The sequence below is a fragment of the Dromaius novaehollandiae genome, chromosome 7, assembly GCF_036370855.1.
Source record: "Dromaius novaehollandiae isolate bDroNov1 chromosome 7, bDroNov1.hap1, whole genome shotgun sequence".
In the NCBI taxonomy this organism is placed as follows: Eukaryota; Metazoa; Chordata; class Aves; order Casuariiformes; family Dromaiidae; genus Dromaius; species Dromaius novaehollandiae.
In genome coordinates this window covers 44,182,621-44,202,395 of record NC_088104.1, presented here as the reverse complement: position 1 = coordinate 44,202,395, position 19,775 = coordinate 44,182,621, and the positions used below count along the sequence as shown (strand labels likewise).

Sequence of the window (19,775 nt, the reverse complement as noted above, 5' to 3'; positions counted from 1 at the left end):
CGAGGCAACGAGAGGGGGCCCTAAAGAGTTACGGTGACGTTGGCCTCCCGTGCACCAAGATGCCCAGTAGCTCCCCTCATTGCAAAGCACAGCATAGTCTGCTGGGATCCCCCTTCCGGCAAGAAACTGAAAGCTACGACAAAGCTTGGGTGCCGCAGCCCTCATCCCTGGACGCTGCTCTCTTCCCCCATCTCCCGGCCCAATGCAAAAGCCATCTGTGGCCAGGGGAAGGATGTCATTTGCAAAGAGCTGCCAGAAGCAGCTGCTCTCCTGGCCTGCCTCTCCTCTCTACAAAGCCCCCAAACAGGCAGCCAAGTTAATCTGCTACAGCCGCAAACGTTGCCACCAAGTGGCCTGGCGAGCCCAGGGAGCCGCGGTGTCCGTGTCCCGGTGCAGGTGCCCAGCCCAGGGCTGCCTGTGTGCGTGGCCGCAGGCGTGCGGTGGGGCAGAGGGCTCGGCTGGCTCCTCTCCTCTCGCTGCCAGCCCTGTAGCTCTGCCTGCTCTCCAGAGAGGAGGCGGAAGCCCTGCAGTATGTGGGCGCCTTCTTCATATGCCGAGGGGAGGTGAGTGTCGCCATTTCCCTCGGGGCTGTGCCCGCCTCTGCCGGTGGGTCCCTCGGGGTCCCTCGGGCTGCGCCACGCTCAGAAGCCCCCGGAGGGCTGCTGGCTGTGGAGGGCTGCTCCCGTGCAGGCGCCCCACTGTCGCTGCAGGCCCTGCAGTGCTCTGGTCCTGCTGGCCCTGCCCCTGGCCCTCTCACGCGCTCTCTTTGTCCCTCTGCTGCTGGTATGAGGAAGGGGCCGAGAAGCTGTGGTTTCTGGCCTGCGTCTGCACCCTCTGCGCAGCAGCCAGCTCCAATGCCTTGTTACGGGAGGAGCTTTTGCTCTGCAAATGGGAACTGGCGGAGTCGCTGGAGATGAGGGGAGAGGGGACCGCCAGCAGGCCTGGTGGAGGGGGCACTGGCCCAGCGATGAGGGCAGGATGGGCAGTGGGTATCTTGTGAGGTATCTGCGGAGTGACTGCTGGGTGATGTGAGGGCCGGTGCTCAGAGGCCTCATCCTGTTGTGCGACACAGCAGGCACGGTGAGGAGGAGGCAGCTTGCTGAACCTGTACCAGCAGTGTGTGGCTGGGCAGGGGATGCTGGGTAACATGGCACTTTGGAGGGCGCCTGGTAAGGTGGGCAGGGCCTGGGGGGAGCTGGGCTGCTTGGGGTGGGCTGGGGAGCAAGATCTGTGAGGGGCTGTGTGTGTGCCTAGGGCTCATCAGGCAGCACATGAAGCGCTAGGGCGAGGAGAAGCTGGAGGACAACTGCAAGGGTGAGCGAGGGCAGCAGCCTATCAGCTGGGCTGGTGGGGAAGAAGTGGGGAAGACCCCACCCTGTCATTGCCAGCACATGGGCCAAACACCCTCAGGTGCCCTGGGGACAGCCTGCCTGGGCAGGTGCAGCTGCAATAGCTATGAAGTGCTCTGCCAGCAAACTGGATGAATGTTATGGAAATTAGGCTTGTCGGCCACCATAACAGGGCCCGACCCTAGGTTCCCGCAGAAAATTTCACAGCCAAATCAAAACAAATTAAATAATTAAATTTTAATGACGCACGTGCAGTAATTACAGCTCGAGGTGGGTGCCTCAAATCCTGGGCAATTATAGTTTTTTCAACTTACATTTCCCACCCCTCACGTGGTAGTTAGACCAATAGTAATTTTTTGGTCTGCGGTCTCCTGCTCCTCATTGGCTCTCATCGTCATTCTGAGGTAAGCTGTCTTTCTCCTTATTTTTGTTTTTTTGCGGTCTCTGATGACGGTTGTACCTCTGTTTTTGTTGGGTCTTACTGTTGTGCCTTAAGGTCCTGAGGAGGAGGCGATTCCAAACCACAACAATCAACACTGCCCCAGCAGCGAGCCAAGGCCCCGTCCCCCAAGGTCCCAACGCCCTGCACTGGTCCCACTCCAAAGCCTTGACACCCTCCCCCTCAGAGTGCGAGACGCATTCCTGCAGACACCCTCCCTTTCCCAGTGTGAGACGCAGGAACGCGGACTGCCTGCAACCTCCCCACCCTCCCAGCTTGAACCAGCTCCGAGGCCCTTTTCTTACTGGACTAAGGAAAAGTTCATTATTTTATCTAAGTGCGGCCCAAGGCCCCAGCAAATTCAGCCACCCATGCCAAGCAAGTTCCATACAAGTTGCGCTAAGCGGCTACCTCTAGACAGTTTCAGTGCGCTATTCTTTAACAATGAAGTCTCTCCTCCAGGTGCTAATGACCTTTCCCAGCCCACCTGCAGGAATGTTTTCTCCCTCCCAATTCCTGTCTCTCAGACTTTGCAGGCTTTGCCCAGAGTTGGCACGTGCCACAGCCATCTCCAGTGTACAGATCCTCAGGCAAAAGGAGAGGGAAACCAGGTGTCGGGGCTGACGCTGCAGGGCTGGCACAAACTGTATGCACAGCCCCAGCCCCCATGGCCCTGGGGAGCTCATGATGCCACCAGCAGGCCATGCGATCCCCTTGACATCTCTCCTGCCCCAGACACCGAGGTGGCAGTCATGGCCAGGCCTCTATGGCTGCACTTGTGAGGCAGCGCCCACCATACCTCTTGAACCAGGCACTGCCCCAGCAAGGGCACTTGTTCCCCAAACTCCCCCAAAGAGAACTGGAGGAAGAGGAGGGCTGCCAGTGTCCAACTACATCAGCTCCGTAGGTGCAGGGCCTGGGGCTGTGGAGGGGAGAAACGGATTTCTCTTCCCAGGGCTTGTATGTCTTCTTCCCCGGCCCACCAAAGAAAAAGAAAGAAGAAAGCGAGAGAAGAGGGAGAGAAAAGGCGTGTGAAGGCTTCAAGCCTGGGGCTGGAGCCAGCAGTGGGGCAGTGGGAGGATGGCAGCTGAGGGCTGGAGGCAGCAGCTGCTGCACCTCTGGGCAGTCGCTGACTTGGGTGCTCTGCTGGAGACGAGCTGCCCTGGGAGAAGGCTGTCGCTCCTGTGCCCGGGCAGTGCCATCGCTGAGCCCAGCCCCCAGGGCTGGGGCTGCTCCTCGCGCTGTGGCACAACGAGAGGTGCGGCTGGTTTCTCGGCCTTCTGGAGTGGGCGCGCTGCCAAGCAGCAGAGCCCAGGGGCTGGCATGGCTGCAGGGAGGCTGCTCAGCCCCCTGCTACAGCCAGCAGTTCTCTTCGGAAGCGCACAGAGGCCAGCGCAGCTGCATTTTCTGTCCCTGCCCTGGAGGGAAAGCTGAAGCCACCACACTGGGGAGCTGAAGGAGGCAAACGGTGCCGCGCAGCCGCCGACTCGAGCACAAACGGCGGCGTTTGAACAGCGCGGCTGCAGCGGGCCCCGAGCCGCAGCGGCCAGACCCCCCGGGACCGGGCCCAGCCGGTTGCAGCCCGCCCCAACGGCCGCGCCCCGCCCCTCGCGGTCCAGCGCCGCAGCCAATGGGGGGAGCCGCCGCGGCGCGCGGGCACGTGGTGGGCGGGGCCGCCGGGCCGCGTGCGGCGCAGGCGCAGGCGCGGGCGCGGGGGCGGGGGCAGCGCGGGGCCGGTGCTGGGGCGGCGGGGGCGGGGCAGGAGGCGCCTGCCGGCGGGGGCAGCGCGGAGCCCGGAGCGGCGGGTGGGCGAGGCGAGGCGAGGCGAGGCGAGGCGAGGCGAGGCGGCAGCTCGGGAGCAGCCGGGTGGGAGCAGTGGCCCGACGCTGCCGTGCTGCGAGGCAGCCGCCCCTGCAGCATGGGGCTCTGTGATGGCGTTGGCTGGGTGGCCTCGGGGCCAGGCGGGTGAGCAGGAGGGAGGCGGCACGTCTGGCCCCTCGGTGCCTCCGGTGGCCTTGTGAGCTCTGGGGTGCCCCTGGCAGGGGTCGTGGCCATGCGGGGGCTGCCCAACCGCCTGCCGTGACCCTGGGCCTTGCGTGGGGAGGGTGACGCTGCGGTTGGTGCGTGGCGGTAGCCGTGTGTGTTAGCGCTGTTGGGGTGATGCTGGATGTGAGAGCATCTAGCCTGCTGCTGCCTTCTGACTGCTGCCAGGCAGGTCATTTTGGGGAGGTGCTGGGGTCCGTGGCGCCTCTAAAGCAGCGAGGCAGGTCCCAGGCTGCGCCTGTTAGGTTGGAGTTTGCAGGGGAGGAGCCCGGCCTGGCGCTTGGGGTGCTGGAGAGGGAGTTGTGTTGCTCTTGCTCTCTCTTGCCCTCCTTTTCTCCTGTTGGGCTTTGTTTCAGCACAGCCCAGGTGATGCGGTTTCGTTGTGCTGAAGTGCCAGAAGCCCCCGGTGAGGAGCACAGGCGTGCCCAGGATGGGGAGCAAGGGAGGAGGCAGGTGTGGGAGGAGATGTCGGGTGAGTGCCCCGAAGAGAGGAGTGAGCAAAGCTCAAGCCTGCCCTGGCGTTGGGGTCTGAGCACCCTGTTCCCGGAGGGGTGCTTGTGGCGCGTGCAGCCTAAGAGGAGGGGTGCTTGTGCTTGCTGCATGCTGGAGGCACAGGAATCGTGGGGGTATCTGCAAGGCCCCTGTGAGTGAGGTGGTGGGTGGGGGGCTGTTTTGGGGTCTGAGCTATGGGCACAGGCTGCTGGCGCTGCAGAGGCAGCGGCTGGAGCGCGCTGTGCCCGTGGGAAAGGCTGCCAGGCTGGAAGAAGCAGGAGCCCAGCGAAAGGCAGGGTGGGTTAGCCCTCAGGACTGCTCTTGTGCTGTGCATGCCCGCAAGTCTGTGGGCAAGCTGTCCCCGTTTGCTGAAGGTGCTGGTGAGAGCTGGGGTCTGTATCCTGCCCTAGAGCTCTCACGTGGCAGGAGGAGTGTTTCTGCGAGTGCCCTGTGGTCTCTGGGCAAACGGGTGTGAGCCGCAGTGCTGGTAGCAGAGCGGTGCCTGGAGGTTGTGTTGCTGGGGGTTCTGCAGTAAAACATGCCTTTTGTTCTCCTAGGTCCTTGCTGCTGTGGGATAGCTGGTGTTTTGCCCCTTGGCCTCCCGTCGAGCTGCCGGCTGGGGCCCCCTTTTGGGACCAGCTGGGCTGGGGCCCTGCTCCCCGTTCTGTCGCTAAAGCAGCAAAGTCCCCTGTGGTGCTGCCGCAAATGCCAGGGCTGCTGAGTGCATCTGGGCAATGCCCCCCGCCAGGCCTAGCTCCTTCTTGCAAAGGCCTTTTGAGCATTGAGCAAAGCAGGTGGGGCTGAGGCCCGCCGTCCTGCTGGGGAGACTGACCCCCCAGTGGGCACAGCAGTGGGAGCAGCAGGGTTAAAAATGTGGCTCAGGGCCCTCCCTAGCACAGCCTGCACCTTCCCTGCCTGCTGGGGGACAGGGCTGGTGACATCCAGCCTTGGGTGAGAGTGACGTGGGGCTGATGACATTGCCATCCACTAGCGGCAGGTGCCTGTGGCCGCCCCATGCCCCTGGGTGAGCTTGGTTGAGGGTGAGAGGCAGCGCTCTGCCTGGTTCCCCCTGAGGACAAATGCCTGGTCGATGCTGAACCCTGGCTGTCTCCCTGGTCCTTGCTCTCTGTGTGGCCTCATTGCTGCCCGGGAGCCTCGGCCTTTGCAGCTGCCGCAGCTGGGCCTCAGTCGGGTGGGATGTTCTTGCCGCGGAGCTGGAGCAACTGGGCATGGGCACAGGCGTCAGCGCTCCGGCCTGCCCTCTCCTTGGCCCCAGCCGTGGTGCTGCTCCGTGCAGCTTGTCAATGTGAGCAGCTTGTGAAGGTGGCCACTGCTCTGGAAAGCACATTGGCAGTGTAAGCAGGGCCGGGGCAGCTTTGGCAGATGGGCAGTGACTGATTGTGCCTGTTGCTGCCCCCTGCACTTGTGCTGGTGGCTAGCAATGGCGTCTTGCTGTGCCTTTGGGAGTGGCTGGGGTGGTGTTGCTTATTGCCAGCCAAGGGCCTGTGCTGGGAACGACGGCTAGCACAAACTGGGCCCTGCCGGGCCTGCTACAGGAAGAGGCAAGAGCAGGTGTCGTAAGAGCACAGCCCCCCACGCCCCCCGAGAGCCCCTAAACCCCACAGACCCTAGCTGATGGACGTAGGGCAGCTGTGGTACAACTCCTGCTAGCTCGCTGAGCAAGCCAAGGCACTGAGTGCGTGCGGGACACCAGCCCGGCTTTCTCCAGCACTCGGGCACGTGCAGCTCTTTTGAGGTGATAGTTATGAAACAGCTTGTGAGTCTTCCGCAGCACACAAGGGCTGTATTTCTGCCGCAGGTGTCCCAAATACACATATCCGTGCACCTGTTGTGTCGCACGGCTGCAATGAGGCCGGCCAGCACTTCCCAGAGACGTGGCATGCACGGCGTGCGTGCCTGCTTTGAGTGCAGGCCATTGCCAAAGCTTTAACCTTGCTGGCCGTGCGAACGCTGGCGCAGGTGCCCTATTTTGTGCCTGTTCAGCGTGACAGCCGTACATCTGATGCACCTCCCAAATGTCATCTGTGCGGCAGGCACCCTTGCTACTGTCAGCTAGCTTCCTGGGATTGGGGGAAATAGGGCAGTCTGGCGTGTGCTAGTGTTTGTGATTTCTGGTCATCTCCCAGACACGAGGCAATCTTGGGTGTGTATCCCTGTGGCGGGATGGGGCCCGCGTTGCCCACACAGCGTTGCCCAGGCGGAGGCAGCCACAGACAGAGGGCTTGTGAGAAGAGGCAACTTTATTGGGGTGTGTGCATAGGGCAGTGCTCCCGTGGGGAACTGAATCTCTCCAAAAGGATGGGCAGTCTCTGCGCAGGTGATCACAGGCGCCTCTGTCGCACGCCTCCTGTCAACGGCGTCTTCAGTGGGATCGGGTGAGGATCCGCAAAGTGTGCTTTTGCTCCATTTGCAGAGCCGCCTTTTGGCGTCAGTCTAACAGGCTCCTGAGCCGATCCTGCAGCTCGGTGAACTCGCGCGGCGCCTGGGCGTGGGCGTCGGGCTGCTGCGCCAGGCGCTGGAAGAGGTTGAGCGGGCTGGCCGTTTGGAAGGCCGCTGGCAGGGGGACCTCCCTGGGCACCCTCTCGTTGCCTAGGAGGAAGTGGTGAAGCTGTTTCTCCTCCAGGCAGTGGTGCAGGTAGCGCAGGACATCCCTCAGCCGCTCCAGGAGATGCTCTGGGCACCACTCTGATGGGGGAAGCAGTGTCAGGAGGTGCATGGCGACTGTTTTCAGGTGGACAGAGGAAAGCACCGAGTCCTCCAGGAGGTAGGTGAGGAGCTGCAGACACGTTAGGTGGCAGCTGCCCTGGGGGGCCTGCCTGGCCATGAATCTGAAGAACAGCAGCTCTTGCAGGGCACAGCTCTCCAGCCAAGTTGTGCTGCTGCTGAGGCCGGCCTCTGCCTCCTGGCTGCCCATGAAGAGCCCCGAGTTGTCTTGCTGCACCCCCAGCATTATCTCAGTGTGCATGGTTCTCCCAGAGTCACATGTGAGCTGGAGCTTGCAGGAATGGGAGGAAGGCAGCACTGTCAGCTGGCAGTTTTGTTCCGCAGCAATCACGTCCCAGGCATTTCTTACACAGAGCTGGAACCAGCGGGCGGTTTTCTCCACATCCAGGTAGAAGCCAGTGCACAGGGTGTGTAGGAGCCCGGGGCGCTGATACCTGCGCACTCGGATCTGGGAGTGGTGCCGGAAGCACAGCACATCCCCCAGCAGCTGCTCCCTCTCGCACATGCACTCCAGCTTCACATGGACGCGACCATGCCTCGCCGGCAGCTCCCCGCCAGTGCCCAGCTTCAGGCGGAAGGAGTGCCCGGGTGGTGGCTTCAGGAGCACGAGCAGCCTGTAGACGGTGTCCTGCCTGTGGTAGCTCCAGCCTTCAAAAACGCTGCCCACACCGATGCACCATTCCAGCCGCGGCAGGAAAGTTGTCAAAGAGAGCATCTGGCAGGCATGGAGGAGGTTGCCCGCCAGCTCCTCCACCACCTTGCATGTGTGGGCCACGTCCTGCACTGGCCCCCAGAGGTGCTGCTGGTAGAAGGTCTCTAGGGCCCTCCTGCCTGGGCAGTCCAGCTGCTGTTCAGGAGAGAGCCAGTGCACAGCACCCACAGCCTCCTGCTCCTCGCCTTCCCCCTCCTCTTCGCTGCTGGAGGAGCTCAGGCCACTGCTGCTGTCACACTCATCAAAGTCCTGCTCCGTGGCCATCCAGAAGAGCCCAAAGAGCAGCACAAGGCCTCCAGCAAAGGCCCCAAACTGCCACAGGTCCCAGGTGGCGAAGACCACATCTCTCCTGAAAAGTCCGCTCTGCGGCTCCTGCATCATCTCCGCAAACTCCTGCTGCAGCCGAGTCATCAGCTCCACCTCCTGCTCCTTGCGCTGCTGCATCCACTGCTCCATGGCCACATCCATGTGGTCACTGACCTTCAGCGGCTGCAGGACAATGCCCAGCATGGCGAGGAGGAGCGCAAGACCCCCAGCCATAGCCTACCTAGAGGAGGTGGGAGAGAAGCAGGTGAGCCAGGCCAGCTGGGAGAGAGCTTGCGGATTGGTGGCGGGAGCTGCAGGCACAAAGGGGCAAGATGGGAGAGGGGGCGAGGGAGCTTGGAGGCAGCAAGGCTGGGATTTGTGAGCGCTGCCTGAGCAGGGACCCCGGGCCACGCCAGGGAAAGCGCTTGGGCCCTGGTGCCTGCAGGCTCCAAGGGGACGCAGGGCCTAGACGCCGACACTGTGGGGCCGGCCCATCCTGCCAACCCTCCCCTGAGGCCCAGCACCCTGGCCAGGCTTTGCCCCGGGGGCAGGGGTGCAGAAAGAGCAAGTGCCACCAGAATGGGGAGTCCTGAGGCCCGTGCCCCCCCGCCCCCCCGCCAAGGGAGCAGCGGCCCGCAGAGCTGCGAGTGCCCGGCGCATCCCCAACACGTCTCTGGGCACCTGGGCTCACCGGGAGCCCCAGGCACCTCTGCCTCCAGCCCTCAGGGTGCCAACATCCCTGACCCAACGCGCTGCTCTGCATGGCTCAGCCCTTGCTGCAGCGCTGGAAACCTCCGGGAGGGAGCTGGCATTGGTGCCCCGGCCCTCGTCCCGTCCAGTGTTGCCCCACTGCTGCACTCACCCTGCAGAGGCTGCCGCAGCCCGGGCTGGCCCAGGCCATACTGCTGTGAACCCAGCAGTGCTGCGGGGCCAATGCCTGTGGGTGCCCTGGTGACAGCCCCCTGCCTTTGTGACTTGTCCTCTGTGCTGTCACGGGGGCACAGCCCCTTTCCAGGGCCAGCCCTGGCCGCCATGCCCACCCTGGCGTAGTGACACACACCTGTTCTGGGCAGCCAGAGCCGAGGCCCTGGCACCCACCACCTACGAGCCCAGGCAGCAGCCACACAGCATGCCCGTGGGCCCCCCTCACCAGGTGGGCAGAAGCACCCAAACAGCCCTCAGCCCTTCTAAGAAAGAAAAAGGGGCCCTGTGGAAGGAGGTCCTCCACTTACAAAGACAGAGTCAGTATTTTCTGAGCCAGGAGGACGAGCTCCGCCTTGCAGGCATCAAACAACTTGGGGCCTTTGGGAAGGGCCAGAAGAGAGCAAGTCCTGCCCCACCACCCCCCTTCCCATGAGGACTTTGTTCCTTTTGAGCCTGGCAAACCTCCTCCTTCCCTCTTCTTCCCTTGGGTTTCTTCTGCTGAGGCAGGACTTAGCCCTGCGAGTCCTGACAATGAAGCGTAATGACAAGAGCATCCCCAGTTAGAGCAGCAAATCGCCTGTGGCTCCTGTCTCGTGCTGCAAACTTGCCCCCTGCAAGTGCAGGCACGGGGACTGGAGAGGCCACGCTGGGGCCCACGGTTCTGGCACGCCGTTGCCCGTGGGGCAGCTGCTCTGTGGCTGCCAGGGTGCATCTGTCGGCCTGATCCGTGCCTGAAGGGAGCTTGCTTGGGGAAGCGCTGGGGCCGCCTCCTGTGCACACTCACGGGTCCACGCTCCCAGCACTCCCCAGGCCCCGGCATCTCGCTGTGGGTGCTTGTGGGCAGAGGACAGAGAGAGCAGGAGGCTCCCCTCTGCCTGCCTCCTGCCCTCCCTCCTCTCCTTGTCAGAGGCCGTATCCAGTTCAGGCGTGGGCTAGGGCTCGTTGGTCGCTTCCCGCTCATTGCGCTAGAGCTCTCTAGGCAGCAGCAAGCGCCCTGCAGTGACCCTGGCCAGAGAGACTTGCTGCTCCAACCAACGTGGCCACCTACGGGTTTTCCCCCTACAAAGAGTGATTGTGTGAGCTCGCTGCGAGACGCATGCAGGACGGCTTTGGGGGGTGCAGCGCACAAGGAGGCGCAGTAGGTCTGTGCACACGAGCCGTCTCCCTGGCACCAGGGAACTGCATGTGGAGAAGGACGAGCCTCTAGGCGGGGAGGAAGGTGCTCTAGTGACCAGAAGGATCAGAAAGAGAGGAAAAGCTGATGGGGCAAGTCTGTGCACCAGTGTAACCACTGCTAAGGCCCATTCAAGGCCAAAGTTTGTGTCTAGGTTCCAGAGGCAGGGAAGGGGAGGGCAGAGCAGGGAGGGGAAGGGAAAGGTAAAAGAGGGATGGGATGGAAAGGAAAGGGAAAGGGAGGAAAAGGAAAAGGGAAATGGGAAGGAGAAGGAGAAAAGGGAATATAAAGTAAAAGAAAAAGGGAAGGGGTTCTGGGTGAAAGAAGTCTCCTCTTTCCAGGCAAGAGAAACCCCATTTCTCTCAGAGAGGATGCCTGTAGCATGCATTTCTGAACCCTGTAGCATGCATTTCTGAACCTTCTCTTATTAAGAGTGACCATGCTCAGCAACAGATGCCTGGTATAGGACTGTAGTTTCTGCACATGCAACGTGTGTGCTTGCCTACGTGCACATAGGAGCACATCTGGCAGGAGCCGTATGCCCTCATAGCACATACTCTTTGGAGAGTGATGAGAAAGAAAGGCAAATGAGTTTGGTATGGAAATGGTTCTGGTGGTCAAGTGGGCTCCAACAGATGGTAGGCCACGAAATGCACCTTGCCAGCATGGGAACTGAAGAGGGGGCCCCTGCATGTGGCGTGGTTGGGGCATTAGCTCAAGACGACCAGTGCTGGACTGGATGGTCCTGGGAGGTGCAGAAAGTAGCCCCTGGTGGAAATGGGAGCTCCTCCTTTATGGGCCTCGCAAAAGACTCCATGTGCACGTGAGCTGTGATCATGTATCCAGTTAAAAGGAAAGTGCTAAGGAGCTGGCCGGGTATTAGTAAAACTCCATGGCCTTTGTGTCCTGCTTGGTGGAAAGAGCAGGAGATCCCCACCCTCATAGGGAAGTGCTCAGAGAATTGCCCTCTGCAGTCTGCGGAAAGTGTCTCTGGCACATGTTCTCGTGCTGCTAGACCACGTTCAGGCCCATGACTGGAACTGGAGCGTCAGCATGTTCCCGCTCCTTGTCACTGTGGGAGGTGGTGTGCTCATAGCCAGAATCCATGTCATGGTCCTGCTTCCTGGCCAGCCAGCGGACCCAAAGAGCAGCACTAGGGCTCCAGCAAAGGCCCCGAACTGCCACCTGTCCCACGCAGTGAAGACCACAGCTTTCCTGGCAAGCCCGCTCGGCTCTTGCATCATGTCCCCAGACTCCTGCTGCAGCTGAGCCGTCTGCTCCTCACGCGGATGCATGTGCTTCTGCACGGCCAGCGTTCCTTGGTCTCTGCTCCAACTACATGCACACTATGAAGCTTCAGCTACACCCAAAACATCTCCTCCCCACCTTAACTATGACTTCCGTGACTATGGAGGAGGTAGAATGGGCTGAATGTTTGGAAGGCTGGTGGCAGGGGGACCTCCCAGAACAGCCTTTGATTGCCTCGGAGAAAGTGGTGAAGCTGTGGAGGCCCCTTCTGCGTGGGGGGAAGCGGTCGCCAGCAGAGAGGGCGCGGGGTGTGGGTGAGCTGCTCGGGGAGGATGGGGTCATCTGCCGCTGGTGCCAAGGCCCAGAGCTGGCCGGAGCGGTGCCCCGGGGGTGGAACTGGAGGGAAGCGTGGGCACTACTCAGGGAAGTGTGCGAAGCAATGCCTCAGATGGTGCAGCAGCCTGCAAGCACCTGAAGCCCGTCCGTGGAACGACGTGGGCAAGAGCTGCGGCCAAAGCGACCAGGTTGCAGCACAAAGTCCGATGTTGAGGGCACAGAGTGCTGCTCCGTGCGGCTTGTCAGTGTGAGCAGCTTGTGAAGGTGGCCACTGCTCTGGAAAGCACATTGGCTGGTTTCCCCAACTGCACCTCACCCTGGGGCCCCTGCAGGGGCTTTCTCTGCGCAGCCCCGCCCTGGGGCCTGCTCGGCAGGCTCTTGCTTGCCTGCTGGCTTTGTCGGGGGGACAAAGCCGGGGGACACCTGAGACAGCGCACTAGTGGAGGGGAGGCAGGTTGGATGGTGCCAGGGCGCTGGGAGCAGAGCACCGCACAGGCCTTGGGGCAAGGAGGCTTGGAAGGAGGAGTAAAACCCGCCATGGCCAAGGACACCTTGGCAGGCCCGAAAAGGTGCTCTGCCTCTTGCCAGGCCTCGTCGTGCCCCCGGGCGGCAGGGGCTGGTCTCAGCCTTGGAGGGGGAAATGGAGACATGCAGAGCCATGGGGCTTAAATCTGCCAGGAGGAGAAGACACAGCTCCTGCTGGAGGTTTTCTTAGCACAGCCTGGAGCAGTGCAGCGAAGCCTGAGTTTCTGGAGAAGAGGCCAAGCGCAGCCACGCAGGACTCAGCCCCCTGAGGTCTCTGGCCTGTCCTTCCCAGGAGATGGGCCAAACACGCTCAGCTCCCCTGGGGACAGGCTGCTGGGACGGGTGCAGCTGCGATAGCTACGAGGTGCTCTGCTGGCTGGAGGCAAACCCTGCCTTGATGAGAAGGTACCTGGGCACCTGCGCCTGCAGGAGAGCAGGCACCAGGCACCAGGCAAGAAGAGACACTAGAAGGTGGAGAAGAGGCCCAGAGGCTTTTCTCTGCCTGTCGCACAACCCCAGCTGCAGCAGGGCTCCAGGGGTGCCCAGAGATGAGAGAGGTCACTGCAAGCACTGCTGTCCATGTGCTTTGGGAGGAGGCTACTCTGGGAGAGGAGAGGGGAGCCAGGCGCGTTCCCGCCTACAAAGTCACGCTGCAGGGTCTTGGCTTTTTGGCTGGGGAAGGTCCCTGCTGCCTGCTCTCCCCAGCCTGCAGCCCTCAGCACTGAAATCCGAGTGGGTCCCCAGCCCCCGGGCAGGACTTTGTGGACCAGAAACAGCAGCTGCCAGAGCTGCTGGTGCCTACTGTCAGCAAGCAGCTGCGCACTGTACGTACTGGTACTCGGGGTGTGCAGGAGCCTGAGCAGGACACAGCCTGAGAGGAATAAAACCTGTATAGGCATACCTCATTTTAGTGCGCTTCACTTTATTGCACATCGCAGATATTGCGGTCTTTCCAAATTGAAGGTTTCTGGCAACAAAGCAAGTCTATCGGTGCCGTTTTTCCCAGCACGTACTCACTTTGTGTTTCTGTGTCACATTTTGGTAATTCTCGCAGTATTGCAAACTTTTTCATTATTATTCTATCTGTTAAGGTGATCTGTGATCAGTGATCTTTGATTGTAATCATTTTGGGGCGCCACGAACCGCACCCGTATAAGACGGCAAACTGAATCGATAAATGTTGTGTGTGTTCTGCCTGCACCCCCAGCCGGCCATTCCCCTGCCTCTCTCCCTCTCCTTGGGCCTCCCTCTTCCCTGAGACACAACACTATTGAAATTAGGCCTGTTAATGAGAAAAGCCAAACAGCCTTATTACTGATATGGGGAAAGTTTTGGCAGTCTGGATAGAGGATCAAACCAGCCACAACGTTCCCTTAAACGAAAGCCTAAGCCGGACCAAGGCCCTAACTCTCTTCAATTCTGCGAAGGCTGAGAGAAGTGAGGAAGCTGCAGAAGCAAAGTTTGAAGCTAGCAGAGGTTGGTTCATGAGGTCTAAGGAAAGAAGCAGTCTCTGTAACATGAAAGTGCAAGGTGAAGCAGCAAGTGCTGGTGCAGAAGCTGCAGCAAGTTATCCAGACGATCTAGCGAAGATAACTGGTGAAGGTGGCTACGCTAAACAACAGATTTTCCATGTAGACGTAACAGCCTTATATCGGAAGGAGATGCTATGTAGGACTTTCATAGCTGGAGAGGAGAAGTCAGTGCCTGGCTTCAAAGCTTCGAAGGACAGGCTGACTCTCTTGTTAGGGGCTAATGCAACTGGTGACTTTAAGTTGAAGCCAATGCTCCTTTTCCATTCCACAAATCCGAGGGCCCTTAAGAATTATGCTAAATCTACTCTGCCTGTGCTCTATAAATGGAACGCCAAAGCCTGGATGACAGCACATCCATTTCCAGCATGGTTTACTGAATATTTTAAGCTGACTGTTGACACCTGCTGCTCAGAAAAAAGGATTCCTTTCAAAATATTACTGCTCACTGACAATGCATCTGGTCACCCCAAAGCTCTCGTGGAGATGTACAGTGAGATTAGTGTTGTTTTCCTGCCTGCTAAGACAACACCCATTCTGCAGCCCATGGATCAAGGAGTAATTCTGACTTTCAAGTCTTACTGTTTAAGAAATACATCTTGTAAGGCTAGAGCTGTATTGAAACAGAGTAACAGAGACTGTGTGACCTGACAGTATCAGACGGCCTCTGGAGCCTGTGGCAGTTTCTCACGGGGCTAGAAACGAACCTGGCCAAATTCACCGGGGTAAACTGTAGCTTGTGTGAGAAGTCTGATTAGTAGGAGCCACTGCCCTTACAGAGCTTCCCCACGGGAAAGGCTGTGAGATTGCACAGCGTGGGAGCACAGCTCTCTCTGAGCTCCCGGGTGCCCCAGGGACCCCTGGGTTTGGCCGTGCTCCCCAGGGGGTGGCTGGCAGAGGTGTTGAAGCAGCCCGCAGGGTGGGTGCCCAGTGGAGGAGATGTTTCCTTTTGGGGCTAGTTCCCTTCGCACCTCATCCCAGATGTGGATCCCAGGGTGGATGAGGCCAGTGGCTGGGAGTGATGGCGGGGGGTGGGGTGTCCATCCCTCAGGATGGCAGAGAGACCCCCCACCCCCACCCCAGCTGCCCCTGCCCCTCTGCTCAGATGCTGCATGTGGACACTGCCGTGCTTCTCTCCTGGCTGTTGCCTCCCTCTGCTCCTCATCCCTGGCTGCCTGTCCTGTCCTGGCTGTGCCTGGCACAGGCCGTGCTGGCTGTCTCCTTTCCTGTCCCCTTGCCATCCCTGTGCTGCTGTGTCTGTCCCCTCTGCGCCTGCGCATCAGCTGTGGTGCTGCACACCCCGAAGCTGAGACGCAAGGTGGAGGGAGCTCGCGGGGGCAATGCAGGAGGGAGGTGCTGCCCCAGAGAGCCGGGGCAGGCTGCCCTCCTGCCACAGGCAGCTGCCTCTCCCTGCCTGCTCTCTCTCTTCCAGGGGACAAATGGATCCCAGCTCTGGGATACTGCCTTTGCCGTTCAAGCCTTTCTGGAGGTAATGCTCCCTTCAGGGCTGTGTGCTTCCTCAGGCGAGTGGCCTCTCCTGGGCCATCCCCAAATACTGCTGGCTCCTACTGCACATCCCCTCAGAGCTCTGCTGTGTGGATCCTGGCATCACATTGCACACCAGGGCTGGGTGGACACACTGCTGCTCAGAGCTGTTGACCTGTTACTCCCCGGCCATGTGGGCCCTGGCCAGGCAAATGCCTCTCTCCAGCCCCAGCAACAAGGGCTGGTCCAGCTCCAGCTGCAGAAGCTGCTAGTGGAAACAGTCAGATGGATCTGAGTGAAGTATAAATGCAAACCTATGGGAAGGGCTATAGGAAGGGCAGGAGTTGATTGCACCTAGACCAGCAGGTCAGCGAGATCCCAGCACATCCTCTTCTAACCGAGGGATGTGCGTGTCGGCCGCAGCTCCGTGCTGACTGTGTACCTCCATTTCCAGGCAGAATCCCAGAAGGTCCCGGAATTCATGTCCTGCCTCCAAAACGCCCATGAGTTCCTCAGGTTCAGCCAGGCGAGCAGAGCCGGTTGGCGGTGTCTCTGTTGTGCTGGCTGCGCAGACTCTGAGTCTTCTTACCGCCCTATTTAATACCTCTGTTTTCCTCTGAAGAGATCTTCTGCCTGCCCTCACTGTTGCTCTTGTTCTCTGCAGATGCCGGAGAACCCAGCCGACTACCAGAAATATTATTGCCGTATGAACAAGGTAGCAGAGCTGGAGCTGGCTGCTGTGGGATGGGTGCTTGGGGCAGCAATTTGGGCAGAGGGGATGGGACTGAGGGGCAGCGACTTCCTCTGTGCAAGGGGAGAGCAAGTCTGGGGGAAGCTGCTGAGCCCTCCTGACCCTTCCCCAGGGTGGCTTCCCCTTCAGCACCCGGGACTGCGGCTGGATCGTGGCTGACTGCACGGCAGAGGGGCTGAAGTCGGTGATGCTGCTGCAGGAGAAGTGCCCCTTCCTAACCAAGCCCGTCCCCTCTGAGCGCCTCTTTGACGCCGTGAATGTGGTAAGTGCTGCAACAACTGGGGCTGTGGGAAATGCAGCCAGCTAAACTGAGCTAAAACAGGAGAAGGCAAGGCCTGATGAGTTGCTAGGCCTGGTATCGCATAAGCTGGTACAAGGCCTGTGGCCTGCTAATAGCGATGCTGACACCATATTTACTGTGATACAAGTCTCTGGAGTGATGGTCCAGCTTGGGTGTGCCTATGGCTGTGGGTTGGGATGTGAGTTATTTGCCAGCCCTGTGGGCTTGTGGGCTTGACTCTGTCCTCACACCTGGCTCGGGGGTGGACTGGGGTGGCGCTGCCTGTGGGCCAGTCGGGTCCCCACTCTCTGCTTGTCTGGGCAGTTGCTGAGCATGAGAAACTCCGATGGAGGCTTTGGCACCTATGAAACCAAGCGAGGAGGTCGCTTACTGGAGCTGCTGAACCCCTCGGAGGTGTTTGGTAAGGGGAGCTGTGTGGGGCGGGTTGTCCCGCCCGCTGCAAAGGGGCTGGCCCTGCCGTGCCCAGTGGGTGCCTGGCTTGGCCCCAGGTCCCTCTGCGGGATGAGCGTGCGCTGGGGCCAGGGAAGGGGTCGGCAGCGTGCTGCGGGGAGAGCTGCCTGGCCCAGGGGCTGTTGCATTGCTGTCCTCCTGCCCCCGGCAGGTGACATCATGATCGACTACACCTACGTGGAGTGCACGTCGGCCGTCATGCAGGCGCTCAGACACTTCCACGAGGTCTTCCCTGAGCACAGGGCCCCAGAGATGAGGTGAGACGCTGAGAGGAGAGTGGGGCAGGGGGAAAACAGGCTGCAGTGACCCATGCTGCCTGCCATGGCCCCAGCTGAGACGGGCCCTGCTGAGCCTTGTCAGGGCCCTCTGTGTTGGCATGGAGCTGCCCTTGGCACCTTCAAGGCTGGGATGCTGCTGACGTCTCCAAACCAGAGCTCCCTGTAAGAGGCTGGGGCCTAGCCTGGCTCAAGGAGCGGGGCGCAGGCCATTTGTCTTCATGGCATGAGGCAGGGGGGACCTGGTGAAGAAGCTGCCTGTCTCTTCACTTAGCGGTTGCCTCCATCTTGCCACCATTTGCTGGCTGGGTTTCCTGTTGTGTGCCAGCTCGTGGCAGAAAAGCATCCAAGTGGTGCGTGATTTTCCTGTGAGATCCCATGGGGACTGTGAGGCTGCCTGTCTGCTGTCTTGCTTCTCGCAAGGGCCCACCAAATCCTCGGAGGGACTGATGGCTGCATAGGCAGCCACTGAGCTTGGGCTGCTTTTGAAGCAGGCGTCTTTCTCCCGACCAGAGAGACTCTGCAGAAGGGCCTGGACTTCTGTCGGAGGACGCAGCGAGCCGACGGGTCGTGGGAAGAGTAAGCAGTGCTCCTGGGGCCTGGCTTTTCCCCGGCAGCCCCAGTATGAGAGGGACCGTGGTGGCAAGTGCTCGTGGCTGGCAGGATGTGTGGGAAAGGCAAGCAGGGGCCAGTTCTTCCCCCCTTCAGCTGCTGTGTGCTTTGCTCTCCTGTCCTTTCCCTCCAGCCCAGATGGAGCAGGCACCTTGCACGCTGCACGAGGCCTGGGCAGTCCTTGAGGGCTGGGGTGGCTCCAGCTCCTCTGGTTCCTGAGTGGCTGCTGCCTCCTGAGCAAGCTGGGAGCAGTCCTGGTGGGGCTGGATGTGGTTGTGCCCTAGCAAACACCGGCTGCAGGGTCGGTGCCTCTGTGCAGCTCTGCACTTGCTCTGACCCCAGCAGCGTTGCAGCCTGCATCTCCCTTGGGCTGTGCAAACCTGACACTACTGCTCTCCCTTCCCTCCTAGGAGCTGGGGGGTTTGTTTCACCTACGGCACCTGGTTTGGCCTGGAGGCATTTGCCTGTATGCAGCACACATACCGCGATGGGTGAGTGAGGGGCAGTATGCTTCCCGTGCCCCTCTCTCTTGGGCAGGGGCAGGACCACGTGGTGGGGCTGAGCTGATCCCCTGGCTGGCCCAAGAGCTCCTCCTCCCAAATCTTATGCCTGTGATATGACCAGGGCACTTGCTGCCAGAGCCTGAAACTCTTGGGCAGCCCCACACTATGGGCATGGTAGAGCCTGGCTCCCAGCTGACTGGGGCACGTGGGTGCAAACTCTCCTCGGCCCCCAGCCCCATCTGATTCTCTGCCCCATCTTTGCAGGGCTGTGTGCAGAGAAGTGGCCCGGGCCTGCCAGTTCCTGCTCTCCAAGCAGATGGCAGATGGTGGCTGGGGAGAAGACTTTGAGTCGTGCGAGCAGCGCGTGTACGTGCAGAGTGCCGCTTTGCAGATCCACAATACGTGCTGGGCCCTGCTGGGACTCATGGCTGTCAGGTAGGAGCAGCTCTCGCCTCTTCAGACACCGTGTGGCCCTGAGCACATAGTGAGATAGGAAACGCAGGCCAAGTTATAGGGAAGAGCTGGCACGGGCCCTGGGCCCGGCCGTGTGCCGTATGACATTTCCTGAAAGATGCTGTCGGTCACAAGCCTGCTGCGGTGAGGGACTGGCTGGAGCTGTGGTCCACAGGCTGGTGGGGCTCTTGATGCCTGGGGGAAGGGGGGCCCGTGCAAAGCAGGAGTCTGGGTCGCAACCGCAAGCCCCTGGCCTGGGACAGTTTTGCCATATTCTTTATGTCTGGTGTGCTAGGGTCATAAGGGGTCTTCCCAAAGCACTCGGCATGCCGGGGACAAGCATGGGGATCCTGGAGATGGCTGAGTTCCCTAAGCGCGTGGATGGGGGTACATGGATGGTCCAGATTTGGGAGTGTTTACATCTCTGTGCTTTGCAGGTACCCTGATATTAGTGTGCTGGAAAGGGGCATCAAAGTGTTGCTCGATAAACAGCTGCCCAACGGGGACTGGCCTCAGGTATGTAGATCCATTCTTGTCTCTCCAAGGGGTTCCTCTGGTGTTGCAGCTGTCCTGGGCACTGTGCAGCTGTGCACAACCGGCTGCTTGTGGTACTGAGGCGGCAGCCCAAGGCTCACGTGGGGTAGAGGGAAGTGCTTCCAGAGAGGGCGATGCTACACTGAGGAGCGTGGATGAGAGGGATGCAGTGGGTCCCCTCTCACCCATACCGCCTTGCTGTTTTTCTCTCTCAGGAGAACATTGCTGGAGTGTTCAACAAGTTGTGCGCCATCAGCTACACCTCCTACTGCAATGTCTTCCCCATCTGGACACTGGGGCGTTTCTCCCGGCTGCATCCCAACAGCCCTCTCGCTGGGCAGCTGCAGCCCAGATCCTCCTCTGGGGCAGGGAAAGCCCCAGAGGAGGCCTGGTCTGCCTGAGCCTGGGCCACTGCAGACACTGTGGCCTCCAAATTGTCTCTGCTATCGCCTGGCACGTGGGGGCACAGGACTATTTCAAGCAAGATCTCAACGCTGGTCTTACCACAGCCCTGGACCAGTGCATCTCCCAGGGAGGAGAGTGCCAGCATGGTGCCACTGGGTCCCCGTTTGCTTTCTGTTGACCCTTT

General features: G+C 60.4%; 2 protein-coding genes across 2 annotated transcripts; one reads left to right on the top strand and one right to left on the bottom strand.

Annotated features, from left to right (window-relative positions):
* Positions 1–6,772: 6,772 nt before the first annotated feature.
* On the bottom strand, positions 6,773–8,236 carry LOC135328948 (inositol 1,4,5-trisphosphate receptor-interacting protein-like 1). Its single transcript, XM_064515525.1, has one exon. It carries the CDS (start codon positions 8,234–8,236, stop codon positions 6,773–6,775), a length of 1,464 nt encoding a protein of 487 aa, XP_064371595.1.
* Positions 7,652–19,717, top strand: LOC135328919 (lanosterol synthase-like). The gene is made up of 10 exons (XM_064515421.1): positions 7,652–8,351; positions 15,972–16,022; positions 16,171–16,320; positions 16,663–16,759; positions 16,961–17,066; positions 17,598–17,663; positions 18,107–18,187; positions 18,464–18,634; positions 19,090–19,168; positions 19,402–19,717. Exons 1-10 carry the CDS (start codon positions 8,235–8,237, stop codon positions 19,585–19,587), a joined length of 1,104 nt encoding a protein of 367 aa, XP_064371491.1. The 5' UTR covers positions 7,652–8,234; the 3' UTR covers positions 19,588–19,717.
* The last annotated feature ends 58 nt before the right edge of the window (positions 19,718–19,775 follow it).